Genomic DNA, 21,927 nt, shown 5'->3' on the forward strand with positions numbered 1-21,927 from the left:
ATTTTTTTTAAAGAAAAGACTTAACCTTATTAGAAATGGGAAGGTATTTGTTAAAAGGCATTTAAGTGGAAACCCTGTTGTAGTTCATTCCCTCAGATGCTTCCCTTTCAATCTTTTTGAGATGTTTTAGCTCTCTGTGATCTGCAATTTCACTCGTAACATTAAAGCAATGCAAATGCCAGTTCAAATTATGCAAGATAGATCCCATCCTTTGTACCCAAAAAGTACTTTTAAAAAATGGCTGTATTAGAGAACTAATTGAATAAGCCACCATGGTGGCTGATGTGAAATGCTTTCAAATGCAGTACAACAGCTGTGTTGATCAGAAATAAGAAGACTTTTTAATAAGAAAAGCTGGCAACATGCCAGGATGTTTGAAGGGAACTTGAACTTCTATATGTAATGTAATTCAAGAGTTAGAGAACAGGACTCTGAATGAACAGATTAAAAATACAGAATTAAGGTGTAATTCTATTAAAACCAGTGGGGACTTTTCCACAAACTACTGCGGGAGGTAAATTACAACCTGTATGGAAAAGCATGGTCCCCACTGTACCTTTCACCAATGCAAATCTGAAACAACCAATCAAAGATTGTTCCAAAGTAGCTTACAATACCTGTTCAAATACATTTGAATAAAACTGTGTCACAGCAGTTTGTGAGCAAGATTTGTACAGAGGAGATTTGGCATTGTCCTCCTCTGAAGCTGAAAGAGGGTGACTCGTTAGAGGTCAACCAGTGGGATTTCTATGGCTAATGAGAGAGTTGAACCGGGTCTCATAAAGTTCTAGCTAAACATTAGAACAACTGGCTCTCAAAACTTTAGCCTTAGAATTTGAATTCACTGAATGCAATTTCCTATACAGGCATGTCATATTTACAGATTAACGAAAAGAAAAAAACACAGGATACTCTAAAAGCTACTTAAAAGTTTTATAACAGGTTGTGATGTGGACTAAATGATGCAGCAACTCTGTTGAAGACAAGAAAGCCCCGATATGGATAGTTATGATACAAACAAAATGAGATATAAAAGTCATAAATGGAAAGACAGTAGGTTGGAGTATCAGAATAGACATGAAGACGTCCAGATCACTATCTCTCAGCCAAGCTCATCCAGTTGTGAGGACAAAATGGATGTAAAACTATAACTAAAACTAAAACTATAACTATAATGCGATTTATAGGAGCTCCCGGTGGTGCAATGGGTCAAACCCTTGTGCTGGCAGAACTGAAGACTGACACCTCAGAGGTTCGAATCTGGGGAGAGCACGGATGAGCTCCCTCTGTCAGCTCCAGCTCCCCATGCGGGGACATGAGAGAAGCTTCCCACAAGGATGGTAAAACATCAAAACATCCAGGCGTCCCCTCGGCAACATCCTTGCAGACAGCCAATTCTCTCACACCAGAAGTGACTTGCAGTTTCTCAAGTCGCTCCTGACACACACAAAAATGTGATTCAAGGTTCTACCAATATAATAGGTTGGAAATCCTGAAGTCTGATGCTTAAACATGGGTTCAGGGCATACGGGAATGATATACTTTAGTGTGAATGCCTGAAGTGAACAGAAAATTTAACATACAAGGACAATTAGCATTAAAACTATTCAAATATATAGTTTAACCCCACTGACACATCAAAGCAAAGCAATGAAACTAAATATATAACAAGCAAAAGAGCAGGCTAAATGTCATGTTGTAAGAGTATTCATTTTATGTTATTATTTTATATATGCACAAAATCTTATTGGTGTGTTCAAAATGTATCTCTCCCTTTTCCTGTAATGTGGGTGTGGTGTGATGTGTTGTATTGTGTGTATGTAACTTTAAATCTCTGTCCACTTTATTATTAATCACCCCCAGTCTTCTGTGTAGCATTTCTTCCCCAAGGCATTTTTATTCCTCTTTAAGAGATTAAGCGTCCAAATCATCTTATTGCTCTAACTTGTCCTCAGTGGAACAACATATTAACACAATGCCTCACTAAAAAGCCCCTTTTCTAGAAGTTTGCAGCAGGGATGACAAATTATCCCAGCATGATGTCCCACACATCTATCTTTGTGCAAATTATTAGTGTAATAGAGCTTTTAGTTATGCATTTATCTAGAGTTATTGAACAGTTGAAGAGAACGAAGCTGAGCAATCAGGATCCTTTACGAGGTAATCCCAGTGGGTGGCCTTATAGTTAATTTCGGCTAGTAGTCCTCTAAGCTTTTTACTCACATACAAATTAGCTAAATAAGCTATTCCTTTAAATATTTCCTATGTCATGGGGTAACTCTTTAAAATCCAATAAAGGTAGAGTTTTAATTACATGGTTCCTGACTTTTGATTAGTTCTAGTTTTAACTAATCACAACATTCTTGTTTACAGGACAGGATGCAAGCATGAGAAAACTATACATTTCAATCAGAGTTTACAAGTCATAGATTCAAAGTAATTATGTTACTTATCCTGCTTTCCTTTTTTCGAGTAACAAGAAGGCAATATTTTCACTTTTTGATATTCTCAAGGCAGGGTGGACAACTGTGATGGGTTGGGGGGGGGGGGTGCTGCCTCAAAGACCCTCCAGGGGCCACACAAGATGCCAAAAAATCCTCCTCAAAAGAGAATGACTGGAAATCCATTTTGTTTGAAAACTTTAAACTTTTTCTGATCTTAAAGTGGAGGATGGATGCCTGGGAAGTTGCAACATATTTCAAAGGTGACCTTGGTTCCTACTCTTGGTGGTTTTCAGGAGAGGCAATTAACCCTTTTTCCACAAGGAAAAGGGAGAGCCAGAAAGTTTGGGAAGTGATCAAAAGTCACCAAAATGTATTTGAAGGTCACATGAAGCATGAGGGCTGTGTTTTGCTCACCTCTGTTCTAATGAATGAATTGAAGGGATACCACATTTGCATAACAAATCATACTCACTCATGATTGCAAAAAACATTTATTTTGGGGAGACTTGTGTGTGTGCATGTACTTTTATCTAAAAACAAACCATATCTATTACACATAACTATTTACATCTCTAAGCTCTGGTTTCACTAGGGAATTATCTCATTGAAGTCTCTACTAATGAATGCTTTGTTCCAGCAATTTCCATCACAGCTAGTTAAAGTATGTTTTAATGTCTGATGCATAGTTAAATCTATGACATAAATGAGCCCCTTATCAGGCCAGCCTCAAATATGTGGGACCCCAACAAAGAACACCCATTAGTTCTCTTTCTATGTTGATGACCATTTTCATTATATTATAGCAATCCTATTAAATACTTTGAGGAAATGCTATATCATTCACTTGTGATAAAAATGGTGAGTTAGAGCCACTACATTGGAAAACTGAAACAGGAGAAGTGCCATGAAGGAGGGGGGAAACCTGCAGGGATATTGTGCCTGCGTAGTTCCTCAGGTTTGCAAATTTTCCTGCTAGGCCTAGAATATTTCATTCTTGATTGAAAGAAAGATTATAAAATTGAAAATGTTTTCGACCCGCAGGGTGTGATTCTGCATTTTTAAATTATGTGTTTTCTGACTTTTTTTTGAGAGTGCAATACACACACAGATATACATATACAGGGTGAGGCAGCATAAATTCCTGTTTTCAAAACTTAATAAAACCCATTCTATGAATCAGAAATTTTTATTCTTTTTATAATCTAGGTGCATACCTAAAGCTTTGTTTTACGTAGTTTTGAAGATCAAATTAGGTAGGTGACGTCCCCCATTCTCCATTCTCCATACACTGAGTAAACCAATTTCTGGCGTTTGTCATGACTTTTGCCAGCATAGCAGGCATTATGTTGGCAATTTCTTCCTGGATGTTGGTCTTCAAATCTTGTAGGGTCCTTGGACGGTTCACATAAACATGGGATTTCAAAAGAAACCCATAGAAAAAAATCACAAGGGGCCAAATCTGGAGAGCGGGCTGGCCACTCCAAATCCACTCAATGGCAAAAGCACGCTCCTCACTGTTCCAACACATGATGGCGACTGAACTGTGTCAGGACAAAACTTTATACTCCCGCCTCTCGAACGAGACCACTAGCTCTCCGCTACGTCTTCAACCGACTGAATGGTGCACATTTTAAAAAAGGAAGGTATACTGCCTTACTCTGTACATACACACACACATACAGTGGGAAAAATACTTTTTGTAAAAGAAAATAAATTCTCCCAAATGTGTAGGCTCTTGTTGCAGTGGACCACTTTGTCAGTACAGCATCTCAATGTTCCAAGATACCCTTTCTCACCGAAAATAAAAAATGTGAGTATTCTTTATACCACTTTACCTCAACATAGTTTGGCATATATATTAAATATGTCTATCTTAATATTTCCTCTATTCTATGCCACCCTTCCATTTTTATTCCTTTCTATGCCCTTGCTGTTAAAAAAAACTTAAAAGGAGGAAAATACTACCTTGGGTTCTACTTTAGGTCTTCCCAAAGTGGGCTTTGGGGAGCCTCCCTAATGAATAGCAATGCCCTTACACACATGCAAACCTGTGGTTCGTACATGACCTTCATGGGTCTCCTGTGCCATCCACTGACCAATTGTGTTCAGAGACTGATCTGCTTTCTGTCTCCATGTTCAGAGACTGGCAAGGAAGGGAATTCATTCTTCCTTGCTTGTGAGTTTCTTTCTGAAATAGAACACTAACGGGACATTCCTTGATTAGATGCTTTTCCGTCTCCAAGCCTAGAGAGCAGACTACAGAACACACCAAATGAAATGTCTAATTTCTCACTATCTGGTTGGAAACTGCAACTGCAACTGCCTACCACATCTGGCCAAATATTTTATTTCCCCTGCCATTTCCTTTTTTTTTTTTTTTTTTAGCATTCTAGACTTCTGCTCCAATAACAACTTTGTTACAGACAGTGTATACCTTCTATAGAGATTGTTTTTGTTTTGGGCCTTCAGCTGATTCCAGTTATAGTGGCACTATCCTTGTGTTATTTTGGCAGATTTTATCAAAGGATGGTTCCACTGCTTTTCTCTTCAGACTGAGGGAGTATGACTTTCCAAAACCAACAGGCAAAGGAAGAGACAGGTCTGCACATACAGTCTTTCAAAAGCCTTTCAAGATTAACCTATTTTGTAAAAAGCCCTTGGCATTTTGGCCTTTACATTGCATTGAATGGTCTTCTTAAGGGGCTATACTATAACCAAACATAAATACCAATAGGAAATTAAATTTCAAAATTTAGTAAGGATAACACATATTTCTAATTAGGTTTATATAAAATCCCCTAATGGTTAACATTACTTATAATTTAACAATTACTTAATTGTCCAATGTGTAAAGCTAAAGCAGATGCCTCTAGTTCCCTGGGGACAGTGGGAAGTGTGAACCACAAATACCACTTAGTATATGAATGCAATATTGCATTTCCTTACAGGATTTTTATAGGGATTATAAAGAAACGTACAGCAGGTTATATCAAAGGATACTGGGATGTTTTTAGGAGTGGGGAGCAGAACATGCTTGACTTCTAAAGTAGATGATGTTGATTATTCAAACTTTAAGGTTGCACTTTCTACTTTTATAAGCTCTTTATAAAATGGAAACTACAGTTTTGAGTAATAACCTTCCACGTCATTTCTGTATCCACATTTATTCCAGTGTTCAATCATTTTTATTTTTCCCAGGATTACATCTATTCTTGTTCAAATGCACTTTACACATTTTCAAAAAGACACGCTTGAATATTCAGAACTACCAATAGATCTGGCAATAGAGATCTGGCCAACACTAGCACAGAGTCATCCAGTTGCTGGATGGGATGAGAAGCAATAGCATCAGGAAGAGGCACAGATGGAAAAAGACAGGTGTGGTACCCCTCACAAATGTTAACTCGGCGATTCAGGTAGCATCTTCCTGCTGTAAGTTGATTTCCTCCAAGGCAGTGTAATGTTTCTGTTTCTTTCAACTTTATTGTCATAGCAATTCTGTCAGGTAGGTCAAGCAGAGAGAGAAAATGGCATCTGGTATGTTAAATAGCTTAGTGGATTAGAATCTGGTTCTCTCAAGATCCAGTCCAACACTTTAACCAGTATGTGTTGATGTATTTTAACATACCTGTTTTTCCCCACCTTGATCCCTAGAGAAAGGCAGGGTAATAACAAAAATGACAATACTAGAACTACTACTACTACCTCCACTATAATACTATACAGAATCCCCTCCACAACAAAAGAAATGGACTTATGACTAAAAAAATGGTAAACTTCTAATGATGATGTTCATAGGGCAGCATTGTTTTTATTTATTTCATACTGAATAACTGTAATATTACTTGATATGAAAAATGTATTATTATAATCAGTATTAATATTATTAGTATTTATGTTCCACCTTTTCCACAATTACCCATTTTTTCAAAGTGTCTTATAAGAGATTTAAAATAGTCAAAATTCACAAAACAAAAAAGTTAAACACTGATTAAATTTTAAAAATAAAAGTAAATAAAAATAAACTATAAAAGACACTACAGCATGCACACACGTGTGCACACGCACACTAAACGTAAAAAGCCAGCACATCTTCCATGCTGCCTAAACAATCAATCCTCAAAGACCTAAGAGAACATAAAGTTCTTCACCCATTTACAGAAGGAGTGTAGGAAGGGTGTTTATTTAACTACTTTGGGCAGCCACTAAGAATGCTTTCTCCTACAGTATGTAAGATGTTAGATGACAAGAAGTGGGGGGAGGGGGGAGGACTAACATCAATAGAATACACTATATTACGAGTGTATAGGTGAAGCACTCACCACTACATGTCTGAAAAATAAAATGTCTGTAACAGTCCTATGTTTCGTGTCAGGAGTTAGGTATTAGACTCCTTTTGGGAATGGCTTTCTCTTTGTTTCAATCTATTAGCCTTTAAGATGCCTCCCAACTCTGTTGTTTTTATTGCAACAAACTGACATCGTTTTCTGGTGGATAGAAGACTGTCAAAGTGAGTTGACTTGGACAGTCCGTACCACGCCTAGCCTGTATGAGATATCGCTCCAGCTCCAGCAATGTAATCCTCTGGTGGGGATATGACCACAGAAAAGACCAAGATAGGACTAGGCGGCACTTACATTTCAGAAGAAACTTCAGAGTCAGCTGGTGTACAGCTGAATATACTGCTAATGTAGCTTTGATACTATGAATACCTTGCTATTATCACCAATTATCAAGACTGTTCTTAAAATGCATGCATGCATGCCTCCCAGCAACTGGCTATATGATTAGCAAAAATTAATTCCACCCCTGGCCTCCAATGGAATAATTGGTCTGTAATTTTATTCTGATCGCTATGTAGGCCACAAAGCAAAGTTTCATTGTAGTATGATCTCATGCACTGGTTCAGTTGCTGGATTTCAACTTTATATTAGGACAATTTATTTAGAGGACAATAAGGTTTTAGGATTGTAATTCTATACACACTTAGGAGGAAGCCTCACTGAACTTTATGGGCCCTACCTGTGAGTAAACAGGCACAGAACTGGACTTTACAAAAAAAATTGTCCTTTTCTCAAATATGAATTTCAACCATGTTTTATATGCTTGGCTCAGGAGTATATTATTTAAATCAAACTGTTACAAGAAAAAATTGATACAACATTCCATTTTATTTTTATTTATATAAAGTGTTTTAAGAAGTTTATAAATACATGGTTCATGGGGAGGAGAATAAATGTTTAAAATTATAAGGTACAAGTTGAGGATCACTGTACGTTAAAATTCCAACATCTAAAACACTCCTAAAATCATCTACTTGGGTAGCTGAGATATTGGTACCATTGCTTTCCGATGGTTCAATACTCAAAATTAATCTAAATATTTTATAAAATTACCTTTGGACTATGTATATAAGGTATATATGAAACATACATGAATTTTGTGTTTAGGCTTGGCTCCTATCTCCAAGATATCTATACATACATGAAAGCAAAGATTTCTGAAATCCAAAAACACTTCTCATCCCAAGCATTTTGGATAGGGGATACACAACCTGTCCACACCTCAAATTTTAAATGCCTATAAGAATCTAAATGTATGATATTTTCCAAATAGACATTTGGCTTTTGCAACCTGTTCTTCACATATTAACATAGTATTTTTATTTCTCTAATACAAGCTGACAATCTGTGTCCAACCAATTATTTACCAATCATTTCTATTCACACAAAAGAGGACTGGTGAAAACCAACTAGGCTATGAAAATTCAATAAGTATGTGAATGAGGGCAAATGCTCTAATACCATGACTCTTAAAGCTGAATGTAAAAATGACATACAATGCAAAAAGCAGGATTGTTGAAGGATTAAATCATGCAGCAATAGAATGGAGGTCTACTGATGATCTGATTGCAAGCAACCTCATAACACACATTTACACTGTAAATATTGAAGTCTCATTGCCTTTGACTTCAAAGGCAATGAAACCACCCCCAGACTGCTCCCAGGCAATGAAACCATCTGTACAGTATCAGATCAGAGGAGCAAATGTTTGCCTGCTCTCTGTCTTGGATAGGCACTTGAAACAGCAACTCCTTCACAACCTGATGGCAAGGGGCACCATGGTTCAAGTTCAAGTCCACTGGTGCGCTTTGCTGAGGCCTCACCTCTGGGTCCTGTAATGACAGGTCGATGATGCTGTGTGAATGCCGTTCCAAGGGAGGAGGTCTGCGAAGGCGAGGGACTGCTGAAACCAGACTTCTCTGACTTCTTTAATGTAGTTGGCGATGGCATTCCTGGCAAGAATGATTGATAAGTGCAATTTAATAATGCTAGGTCATGGAAAAACAGCCTATGCATTGTGAAAGTGGGTGCAAAAGCAGATAGATAAACTTAAAGGACAAATTAAATTGCATAGAACAGCAAGCTTGAAAGCTCACCTTTATTTATTATTGTCTTTGGGGGCAAAGGGTTGGCTATCACTGGCATAAAGAAACACCTATTACAATGAGGACACCTTTAAAAAAATTTGAGGGAGACTCACTAACATGTTATTAGTATGCAAAGGGCTCGTGTAGCATCTTAGTGACTGAGAGAATGAAGCTGGTAGCATAAGCTTTCACAGGCTAAGTCTACTTCCTCAAATGAATACCATAGTATGCTGTGCAAACATACCCAAAGGTTTTGCATTTCTATGGCTGTTCTCACACACAGTCAGCCCATAAAGGTCACTTTCCTAGGGTGTTCATTCTATGTCTCTGAGGAAGTGGACCTAGTCTATGAAAGCATACGTTACCAACTTAATCACTTACTTGGTCTCTAAAGTGCTACAAAAACCCTTTGCATATTGATATTCCAGACTAACATGGATTTGACTTCTACTGACAGGTTACTTGCTATCATTCTTATTAAGCCCTGTTCTTTACATTTTAATGGCCTACAATATAGATGCAGGAGTTTACTGTTTTAAGAAACATATTTTAAAGTCTGTTCTTACATAAACCTTCTACTTGCTCTAGTTTATGTCTAATGAAGTGAATAAAACTCTAAAATCCCAGAGGGTAGACACGATGAAGTCATCTCTGAGATTTCTGGATCAGTCTTGTGAGTGAGAATGAAGAGCAGTGCACAAGAATCCAGATGGCAGTGGTCGGGAAGTTCTAGGGATATACACAAAGTTGAAAAAATGTTTTTGGGAACTGGGTGGGTGGACTGGATGAATGTTTTAAAGAGTTCCAGATGTTTCTGAACTAATGAATGTTTTTCTTAGCATCATATGAATGGGGTTTTATATCAGTCTATGTGTTTACTTTGCTTTATATAGCATTAACAGAGACTTCAGTGGAGGACAGACCTTCCATCGAAGTAAAGAAACTTTCTTCTAACACTGATTGCATCTTCAGCCTTTTATGCTGAAAGTAGGAAGACTGGATGTTGCCTTATACCAGGTGGTCTGGCTATTTTTCCATTGATCCCAGTGCTGAGTAATGTGACCAGCAGAGAGTCAGCTGAGGTCTCAGTCAAAGGTCTGACTCATCAACTGTTGCCTAAGGAATTAAGGCCTGGGACTTTTCACACACAAAATATGTGGCCTATCACTGAACTATGATTTCTCCTTGTTTTTTTCCAAACTTATTATTCACTTTATATTAGATTTAATTATTATGTTTGTGAAAATTTATATGCAATATATAAGAGAGACTACTGTGTACATCTCATATTTGGTAAATATATTGCCTAAGATATACATACAGTAAAAGGGAGATGCAAGAAAGACATGGATGAAGTCTTTCCAGCAATGTGTTAAGTGGGATTTACTCATGGGTGTGGCAGCTTAATGACTTTTTGTAGCTTTTCTGTCAACCCAGCAAATTAACTAGTCTGTAGAACTGTATTATTTTAAAAAAGGGTTGCAATCATGAAGTCATGAGTGCTAATCCTCCGCCCTCTCAAAGGTCTTTCTTCTTCCAGAAAAAGAAGAATTGTCCTTCATGGGAATCTCAAGGAGCACCAATGCTCTTTTCATACAACCAAAAAGAGAGAGACATTCTCCCCTACTTATGGGGGTTCTCATACTACATTATAGCACTATGATTTTACTTTAATTGTCATAGCATCCTATGGAAGTTGGGATTTGTAGATGGTGAGCACTAGAGCCATCTCTAAATGGCAAATTTCAAGATCCCATGGCAGTTTAAAGTGGGATCATAGAACTATAATTGTGCAGTGAAAGGACTTCTGACAACTTCTAGTGTTTTTTAAAAAATAAGGAATAATATCTCCTTGTTTCATCTAATAATAATAATAATAATAATAATAATAATAACAATAATAATAATAATAAGAATAATAGCTTTATTTATATCCCACCCCCTCTCCCCAAAAGGACCTGGGGCAGCTTACAACAGAAGAACACAATATAGATGATAATAAACATACCACCAAATCTATTAAGGAGTCTCTTTTAGAGTCCTGAATCTTTGGTAAATTGAAGGAACTCTTCTATTAGTGAAATAGACAATGTGGGTCTAACCTATTTTTTTTTATTCTTTTACCATATATTTAAGGAAATGTGCAAGTATAGGGATTTACATACATACTATAAAAGTCTACTCGACTGGCATTGATTTGATCAGTGGTTCTCAACCTGTAGGTCCCCAGGTGTTTTGGCCCACAACTCCCAGAAATCCCAGCCAGTTTACCAGCTGTTAGGATTTCTGGGAGTTGAGGGCCAAAACATCTGGGGACCCACAGGTTGAGAACCACTGGACTAGATAGTCTTCTTTTCTGAGTCAAGCCATTTAAAAACCCACTTAAACCCAAAAGGGCTTCTAAATAGACACACATACCTTTGCACTATAGCAATGCAACTCTTATTATTATTTGGAAAAAAGACCCCATTGTGTTTACTTCCTTATAAGTATGTTCAGTGTTAATACTGTTTTAATATTTGTATATTGTGAGTTGTATTGCAATGGTTTTAGTTGTGAGCCACTTTGAAACTCCATATGGATATAAATAACCATAATAAAAATAAATAAATAGGGTTGCATGCTAAATGTGGTCATATGAATTAAATTCAGAGTTTAATTAAATTCAGAGTTCTGTTTAAGGTTGGATGACATGAATAGTATAAATATGAGGTTTCAGCTGATGGTTTATACTGTAAAATTATTATTATTTGGTACATAAAGGTGGCTAAGCTCCAGTCTCATGCAGATGTGTCACAGTGTGAATTGATTCTAAAATATATGCATAGTCTTGGCACGTAGGGGTGAGAGATAAAGTACAACTGGCATATCGTGTCGTGGTTGGGAGTATGTCCTATATCTGAAGCCTGACCTCACCTTTTGCTGCTCTGTTGCAGCACACAGACATGTGAGCATTTGGGTTTGCTTTCTGATCTAGGTTCTAATTTGGGCTTGTACAGATAGAGATGGTATATATATGTGTGTACTGGATTTATTACGTAAGTCTTAATTTGAAGAAAACAAATAAAGGGACTCCTAATGTGAGTGTTGTGCTAGGCGAGGTAGAATAAGGTATTATCTGACAAGTTGTTCTAGCACTGTTATATATGTATATTTTAAGTGTGGCTTGAGTAAAGTTGATCTCAGACTCAGCCCCTTGCCACAATATGTAGCTTCTAATTGTAGTGTGTTTTATAGGGCATTCTTTAAGAAATAACCAGATAATATATGTGAACTGTTGCAGAAATACTAAGCATTAAGCACCAAATATTCTGATTTATATGATCATTGCAAAATATAAAGAAAGTTAGTCACAATAATGTCCCACTGAAATTTTGGACATAAATTTACTACATATATTTTCTACTTGTCCTATTGATTTCTATGGCACTTAAACATGACACTTCCTGGTATTGGCCGCTAAGTGTTATTATCAAAATCATTTGAAGAAAGAGATTCTTCATCTATCTATTTATCTATGACCTAAGTAAAATTTAGGAAGTAATTCCCAATGAATCCAAGGGGTTTTTGAGTAGACGTGCATAAGACTATACTGTTAATATGTTTGTTGGAGACAGAAATACTTCACAACAACCTTATTTAAACCCTTTTATACATATTAACCGGAATGGCTTTAAAATTGTGTGAATGCACACATACACGTTTTCAACTGTAATTTGTAACTTAACAGAAATGTATGAATGTATAAACCCATTTCATTCAAAGGAATTGGAGACTTGCTTCTTTTAGATATTTTGAGGTGTTCTAAATAAACTAGAACTGCACATTTCTAGGAGTATATTTTAGGGTCTAGAAAATCTTTTAGGAGCGTTCTCTCCTCTTATAAAACTTGAGCTAAGATGGAAAAGACTTCATTCTTCAAGATAGCTGTGCTATTATCAGTAATAACAATAAAAGTAATATGAAATATATTTTGTCCTTTAAGACAGAAAAGTTATAGTGGGCATGTTAGACAGTGCAAAACAAATAGCATCATTCACATTTTATGGTTCATTAGCATGGTGTTCCAAGCAACAGAACTGAAACATTAATTTGAATGGGTTAATAAAAGGAGGCATACAGCCAGCATGCAAGAATGGAAAGTTCTAAGAAGCAGCTAAAATAAAAATAAATTTAGTTCTTCATCATTAGCTGGATGACACTGTCCTTAAGACTACAAGGCAAGTCAGCATTTGTGACATATTTCAGAAGATCTGCTGTGTCTTAAAATTGAAACTGTAATTTAGCACCACGTTTTGTTAATGTTCTTGATACATCCCACATGTTTCTTAGCCTATTCTCTTTCATTATTCACATGGGCAACTGATTTGTAACTGCACCTGATTTGCTATTCCTAATCTACATCAAATGATGCAGCCATTGGTGTTCGAGACAAATGATACAGTGGCAACAACTGGACACTGAAGTCACAAAAAGGATTAGCATTTTGAGTATTTGGCTGACGATCAGGTTATTTGAAAATCTGGCATTTTCAAAGTGATGCCACAACACAAGAGCAATTACCCAAGCTGGTAGGATGCTTGGAAAATCAAATCTAAATAACTAATAAACCATGTTGTATGGTTGTTCATGCAGCACAGTGTTAAGATAATGCCTTAGTGATGCTAGTCCTAGTGCAGGGAGAATTCTTTCTCCTTGTTCTAGTTAACAGAAGCAACAAAATTTGGATTCTAAAGGACTTCTAAAGGGATGGGAAGGAAGTCCTTTTCACCTAGCACTCAATCTTAAGGTCCAATTGACTTTCAAATATTCCAAACATTGCTTCCCCAATATTTTAAAGAGGGTTACTTAGGATATTTTTTAGGACAAACCATGCAGTCCTGCTATGTTGCTTTTGCCCTACAAAATATGCAGATCTCTAGGTGGCTTCTGTAGATTTAGAGTCTTAACTATACCTTGCTTCCACTCATGCTGTTATCGCTCAATCATCTTAGATAGTACAGGCAAATAGTAATCCTGAGGCTCAGGGTCTACCAACGTAAATCGTTTAGGGATATAAAGCTATTTTGTCTTCCCTCTTAAAATGCTTGGGCTTCATGGGATTAGAGTTCAAGAGCATATGCTCCAGATGGGTAGTTTAGTCATATATAAATATACTCTCATAATCTCTTTACAGGCTCAATCAGAGCAACTGAAGGTCAGAGATCAGAAATATTTATTGGTAGCTACCTCTGTCCCATAGGCAATCCTGAATTGATAATCTAGGATACTTAGTGTACATGCTCTAAATTAGTGCTACTGGTTCCTAGACTAGTGCCTATCAGAAACTGTTAATTCATTGCAAGATTCCAGAAAGAAGAATAATAATATCTAATGGAAACAAATACAATGCCATCTCCAAAAATGCAGGTCCCTAAAATCACTTGTTTTTTTTTCAAATAGATCTATTAATTGAATGTTCTGTTAGTCATTTAAACAGTTTAAATCATAGTATGATTCTACAAGTATCCACAGAGAGGGAAGTCTTCCAGACACAATGCACTTGGAGAAAGCCCTGCATCCCATCCAATCTCATCTGGTTCTGGAGCATTTGCAGATTCCACCACATGAGCTGCTGGCTCATCCAAAGAAACCTTTGTAAACCAAACTCTAGAGACCATGCCTGGAATACTTGGGTGATGAGCAAATGTTGCTGGATGACATATCTCATCAGTCCTAGCCAACAGTTAGTGGGGAGGAATACTTGGAGCTACACTCCAGGAACGCTTGGAACCCTGCATTATTCCCAGTCTTATGATAGTACTTTAGAAATGATACATAGAAATATGGCAATACTTTATGCCATTTTGACAAAAAAAGAAAACAAACTATTTACAACTGTCTAGAAGTAGGGATGCAAAAAGACTACTTGCAAATGTTATTGGCCTTGATCACACAAGGTCCCTTGACACATTGAAACATCCCACTGAAATAATGGTTCACGTTTTGGGGTGAATACTTCATATATGCAATAAATTTTCTATAAAAATATTTGGGAGACAAAATCCCACAATGATTTTTTTTTTTACAAACACTCTCAAAATTTCATCCAACAGAGGAAAAAAGACAATTGTTATTGTATACAAGAACAAAGTAAGAAAAGAGTTACATCCCTAAGTCCCACTGGATCTATTTCTAAAGTTGTGTATATAAACTTGAGCCATTCAAGTATTTAACTAACCTAAAATAAGTCTAATCGTAAAGCAATTGAACTATCATATTTCCAATTTCTGCCGATTTTAGTTGTAGCAGAGTTAGGATACATACAGTCAGTCCTCCATATCCATCCACCAATTCCACCATCAACAGCTTGAACGTATTACAAATTTCTTTTCAAACATCCAAAAAGCAAAACTTGATTTTGTCTTTTATATAAAGAAACTCCATTTTCTGACACCATTGTATCCAATGGGGCTTGAACATTCACAGATGTTGGCATCCATAGGGGACCCTGGAACCAAAACCCCAGAAGAAACCAAGATCCCAGTGTATACAAAAAGAAATTACCTTAAAAAAACACAAATTCTGAATATTTGTATTTTTGCTTTGGACATATTCATTCTCATCATCATATTGAGATTGTGTCCATATCTGATCATCCTTAGGTCAGTTAAGTAGATTTGTTTGACAAATCTCTGATGGTGCAGGATCAGGTTTATAATGGTGCTGAACAGAACAACATATTATTTTTATATACAATTAATAGGGAAATGCACGTTAGATACTAATTGAGAAAAAGAATTTGGTAGCAAAAGCTTTCATAGACTAAGTTGATTTTCTCAGCAGATGCAAGGGATCTGTAGGAAATCCAAACAGTAGTGAACTTGAAAACTGTACACAAATCCATTTTTATCTTACAATAAATGTGGGTATCCCTTCTCTAATTAAACCTAACTGAATTTTCTGTGTGCATCATTTTCTCAAATATAAATCTATTGTGTCCCTTCCAAATAAAGCATCACATCCATTTGCTCAATGTACAAATGCAAGCATTAATGGGATCCTTCTCTTTTGGATGCTTCTGGTCAGTGGAATCGTGGCACAGATGGCAAAGTCTCCCAGGAAGGCCTTCCAAAATGCTGCCATTCACAAACCTCCAAACCAAGTTAATGTTTGTTCAATAACTTTATATTCATCATCTTCTATGGATCAATGGAGCAATGTATTGGTTTATAATCCTGGACCTTGTTATTTGCTAATCAAGAAAGTAACTAGTCAAGAAATATAAATGTTTTTACTCCACAGACAAAAATCCTTTCCCATAAACTAGAAAACAGAGTTTTACGTTTAAATAATCCACCACTACCCTGGATACCAACAGCGATAATATTTTCTGTGTCAGTGTAAATGTTGGGAAGGAGGGGACATCACCAAATTTTATTCCTTTTTATTCATGAGTACTTCTAGGTAGCTTTCAGTGTAGAGTTACATCACAAACCAGGTATCCATTTCTGATCTTCTTGTTACAACACAGTTCCATGTTTGTCCTATGAATGAAAGTTAGTGACGGCTAATGTCAACATAAATATGAACGCAGCACTGATTGGTATGTCTTTCGGCAGGAGGAATGCGCTCAAAGGAAAATAGGATGGTAAATCATTGTAAGGAATACTCTTCTAAATAATTCATAAGAAAACATATTTGCACCAGAAAAAAATAGTAAGTACAGTTGAAAGAGAAAGAAAGAGGAGTTTTTTTTTAAAGATGGTAATTTGCCAAAGTAAAGCTGTTTTAATTATTACTTTGGCAGGATCTCTTGGTTATCAGATGGACCTTAATACCCTCTGTTAGTCTAGTGCAGCTGCAGTTCTTTCTGACACATATGTAATATAAAGTTGGGGTAGAGGGTTTGCTTGAATAATGCATACGGTCCTATTTTCTGGCTTAATTCTTAAGCTCCTAGAATATCATTACCTCTATTATCTACCAAGTGACTATTATAAAAAAATGTCCATTTTGCAATGTTAATCAACTATATGATAGAACGTATGCACCATTTCCAGGGCAATCCTATACTTGCCTCCTCAAAAGCAATCTCAACTATGTACTATGAGACTTATTTCCTGGTAAGTGTATCTAGAATTACAACTGTACTGATTTATTTAGCCGCAAGAATGCTGAATAAACTTTTATTTCTCAGTGTCTCCTCTATCTGTCCAGGCTCTTTCGCTGGTTAACAACTATCACCACACTCAACTGACTTCAATATAAAAGAAGATTCAAGCATAGAACAGAAGCATAATCATTCTTTTAAGAAATGATGGTGAATCATTCTGAATACATAAATTACACATATATTATGAATATCAAATACTTCAAGGGAAACAAAATTTGAATTCTTTTTTAAAGAATATTTAAAACATTTCTTTAATTCTTTACAAATAAAATTGCGGGATATTATTAGCTCTCTTTTGGAACTGTCACAGACCTTTGCGAGACTTCTGAGGATTCTTACTAGCTGCCCTCCACTGTAGTCTCTGCATGTTGCCGAATGTGATGGGAAGTCTTTCATTCATCAAAGACTGGGGTTCTTTCAATTTAAAACCATCTTGCTGCCTTTGTATTAAATATATAAGGCTGTCTTAGCATCAGTTTTCTTTTACATATCTCACATCCCACATGAAACTTTATTTCATTAACGGGATTCGATTTATTCAGATGCCACAGTACCTTAATACCTTATGTCATTATACATAAGTGCTCTTTTTCTTAAGATGCTCTGGCTTTAAATTTCTAGGAATCTCTTAAAGCTATTTTTGCAACTGATATTGTGCTCTGCTGGGTATATTAGATAAAGCAGTAGGAACAAATCATAGCTATTCAGAATATACTGTTTTATGAAGGCACTGCAGACTGGAAAAAAATTGTGACAGGCAAAATACAATTATAAATTCAAACAGTTACTAAACTGTTACCTATTATTGCAGCTGAGGCACAAAACCTTTGGAAATCAGTGATCAAAGACACATTTATACTATCTTCACATGAGACAAATGGCTAGTAAATTGTATGCGAATGAAAGGAAGGTGAATACAATTCTGAACACAATAGAAAAATGATCACTACAATTCTTCTGCACAAACATACAGACACCTTAATAGGAAATGATAAAACAAGCGAACATTAATATTACTTAGATATGTAACTTTTTACAGCAATACTTTGAACACACACTTTGTACAATATTTTGGCTGCATTTACTCTTAGGTAGAGCTATTTAGTCTATGTTTTTATTACTAAATGGATTTCATTTCCACAGAATTAAATATAAATGAGAACTGTTTAAAAGTTATTCCACTGGCAAAAAGATACATCTCCATATGGTAAGAATGTCAATACTCAGGAATTCTTAGGAAAAGAAAAAAGTGCAAATTATGAGAGAACCGACAAAGAACATTTGCATCAACCATGGACCAACAAAGCAGGCTGAGTTTTTTTTTCTGCATTTGCATCAAATTCAGTTATTCCACTACTAAGAAGAGTTTCGAGTTATGCATGTCTTCGATAGTTTTGTTTTATATGCTCCACCATTAAACAGTTTGAATTGATGGTATACTTATAGGTCTCAAACAGTTGTTCTAGTATGCCATCTTTATATGCATTCCTTTCCCAAAGCCCTACACATTTTGCTGCCTAAGGCAGAACAAGTAATGGTACCTCATTCCACAAAAGCAAGGTGCATAATACCCAAAGTATTTTGGAACCTTTGGATGAGGTACCCAACTCTTCTTATTTCAAGTAAAATACAATGATAATAAATATGTAATTAAGAATTTGCATCTTTTTTCATTACCCTGAAAACTAGTTGTCTGAGATATCTGCCTCAGTCAAATAATAGGGCTCGTCCTGTTTTTGCCCCTCTTTTTTAGTTTCCTGCCGGTAACTGTTGTAGCTGGATCTTCTTGGGACCTAGAAATCCAAGACTATCCGCACTGACATTTTCTCTGACATTAAAATTAAGATCCAATAGGAAACCACCATCTCTTTTACTATCTTTTCTTCTTTGTTCATCTACTTCATTATTATCTTTTGTACTTGTTTCTGGCTGGAATTAGGCAATATTGTCTGCTCTGCTTTTCTGTGACTTTCTTTTATTTTGGTAAGGCAATGGGTCTTTGCAGTCACCTTCCTTCACTGAAAAAATGTCGTTGGTGTCCTTGAAACACTGATATTTTATTTTAGGGTTCTGGCTGCCTTTCAAATGATGTGAAAGTGTAGATCACTTCAAGATTATTTTTCAAGAACTAGCAGGGTTATGGTGCAATGTAACAGATTGTGAAAATATATTTACAATCTTAGTCAAGAATGTAGCTCTGGAAATATGTTATGCAAAGTCCTAAAACTACGGGCTAGGAAAAAAACCCATTTAAGTACCTACCTATACTACTTTGTGCTTATCATGCAAAAATATTCTTAGTTTCTCATAGGTTTTGTGTGCATGGATCAACTGAGACCCAGGTATATTATAGCCAATGTGTTGTAAATATTCTAGGAATTGCAATATATGTCCAAATGAGCATTTTTAACTGAGATATTTTTGGATTTTTATGCAGAAGTGCTCCAAATGTACTAACACAATGGAGTTGAGCAATAAGATACTCCACATGTCTCTCTCATTATTGAGTGGGCCAAGACAAAGCAGACATCTGAAAGGGAGAATCTAAAGCAGAATGTGAGCCCCCCTTGAAGACCCAACAAAACATGTAAAGCAAATGAGATTTTTATCCTGCTGCAATGATTTGATATACTCTTACTTATTTTTGCTAAGACCTTAAGAAAAAGGGCTGAAATCAATGATCAGATCTCTGATCTCTTTACAGTTAAGCCAACTGCAGTTAGGGGTTAGAACCATGGCGAGGGGTAAAAGAACCTCAACGCTTCCCCCCACATCATCTCCCAGATGAAAAATCCACCATCCTCTTAAGCTGCCAGCAGTTTTCATTGGGAAAATGGCATTAAACCCTCCTCCAGCTCCACGACTTTGATCTCTACTGTCACAGATCTGCATTCTTTTGCCTAGTTAGGCCGTGAGCATAAAAGCATTATAAGATAATGTAGGCAGGGCTGGGAATTTTTTCTATTCTCCCCGTCGATCCTCTAAAATAAAGTGGACAGGATTCAATCTGAATAAATATGCTATTATTAAATAAATCCTGTGGCAAAGAGTGAATTTAAAGTTCAGTTTTAAATCATAAATATCATCTAACTATCCTCATATTTATAAAGCTTGGCTCATGGTGTTAAGGACACCTTAAATCCCATTACCCCGATTCTATTTCTTTTTTCTTTTCTTTTCATTACATCTTTTTATTACAGGCTTTCTCTTCCTGCAGTCAGATCTTAATTCAGAATTGAAGACAAAGTCCTTATTTCACCTCCTAAAAGCTTTTTTTTTTTTGTTCTCTGCAATCTTTTTCCAGCTTTTCTTCTAACTCCTTTTTCAACTTTTACTCCTTTCTCTGTTCCAGTCTCTCTTTCAATACTCTCTTGGGATTGTCATATTCTGCTAAAGCACATTTATGGATAGGAAACAGAAGGTGAGATTTTCGTAGGCCTCATCTACACTGACAATTAATGCAGCTTCAAACTATCTTCAAAATGCAGCAAGCTATACAACACACACTGTGAAAGAGAGCTGCGGTGTATTTTAAACCTGTTAATCTGGTCCAAGCAAAGTAGGGAGAAAGTGTTTAAAAAGTTGATTATGTGCATCAGCATGCTACAATGTAAATTACATCGCATGGCAAAATCAACTCTGTAGAATGCTAGTCGCTGTGCTGATACCTAAAGTGCTCCGCTGATGCACAAACGCGCATTCCAGGGAGCAGTTAGAAAAAACTTCTTTGAATCCTGGAACTGGTTAATCCATGCACTGTGGTGTGTGTAAGCACCATCCAGACCTCAGACTGGTTCCAGAATTATCAATCTAATTATATGTGTACCAACATTATTTTCTTCTAAGCCAGTCTGAAACTGAACTAAGTGGTAAGTGCAGATTCATCCTTAGGATTTTAATGACGGAGAGTACAAACTACAGCTCTTTTTCACTTTTGTTTTTTTTAATTTAAGAGATGAACCAGAAGATAAATATACATACTTTAACTTCAGCTTACATGTTCTATTGCAGGAAATGTACAGCTGGAAAACACAAAACCCAGAATATTTATAACTCACAACTAAACTATTCTAAAATTTATAGTTGACTATTATCATTTTAGCCTTGCAACAGCAATAGCTATATGCAGCATGCATGTATAGATTATAGGGATCAATGGGTCACTCTACATTCTCTAATCTATTAAGATGTCAAACACTGATGTCAATCACAACTATGACAACACTCATTAACTAATAAAGGTTGAATAGCCCTTGTCCAGAAGTGTTTTGGATTTCACATCTTTTTTTTCAGATTTTCCAATATTTTCAAATACATAATGAGATATCTTGAAGTTGGGAACAAATCTAAATATTAAATTGATTTATGTTTCATGTACACATCATGTGTAGATAGTGTATTAAATATGAATGATATTTGTGTTCAGATCTGGATTCCATCTCCAAATAGCTAAAGGTAATTCTAATCACAATATTTTTAATAATGTTGTGCATGAAACAAAATTTGAGAACACTTTACAACCAGAAAGCAAAGCTTTCACTATCTCAGTAAATCATGTGTACAATTCTGGAGTTTCAGATATTGAATTTTCAGATGGGTATATTCAACCTATATTGCTTAAAAGTGGACAAAATATTTCAATAAAAGTGACATTCTTATACCAGAATAAAAAAGCAACAACAATCATGCAGTCTTCTAATACCTTGCTGCTTTCTTGCACAGGGACGATGTGATATTACTTTTAGAGAAAGCTAAAATGTGCAACTGTATGTCACAGCCGACCTCAACAGCTTTATTTAAAGCAAAAATTAGAAGGTGATCAAAACGTTTTATAGAGGAGAACCAGAATATAATGCTTAAGCCTCTTAAAATTGCCTGAACTGTGAAATCAAGTAATG

General features: G+C 36.1%; 1 protein-coding gene across 5 annotated transcripts in view; it reads right to left on the bottom strand.

The window, feature by feature from the left end:
- Window positions 1–21,927, bottom strand: part of NFIA (nuclear factor I A) — a 526,896-nt gene that overhangs the window by 62,586 nt on the left and 442,383 nt on the right. For 3 of the 5 annotated variants that reach the window (XM_060773618.2, XM_060773621.2, XM_060773620.2), the window contains exon 7: window positions 8,611–8,739. The exons of the other annotated variants lie outside the window; for them this stretch is intronic. In XM_060773618.2, the coding sequence (XP_060629601.1) occupies window positions 8,611–8,739 (129 nt within the window). The remainder of the gene's footprint in view (window positions 1–8,610; window positions 8,740–21,927) is intronic. 5 annotated transcript variants of the gene reach the window in all.

The sequence above is a fragment of the Anolis sagrei genome, chromosome 4 (assembly GCF_037176765.1).
Source record: "Anolis sagrei isolate rAnoSag1 chromosome 4, rAnoSag1.mat, whole genome shotgun sequence".
Classification (NCBI taxonomy): domain Eukaryota; kingdom Metazoa; phylum Chordata; class Lepidosauria; order Squamata; family Dactyloidae; genus Anolis; species Anolis sagrei.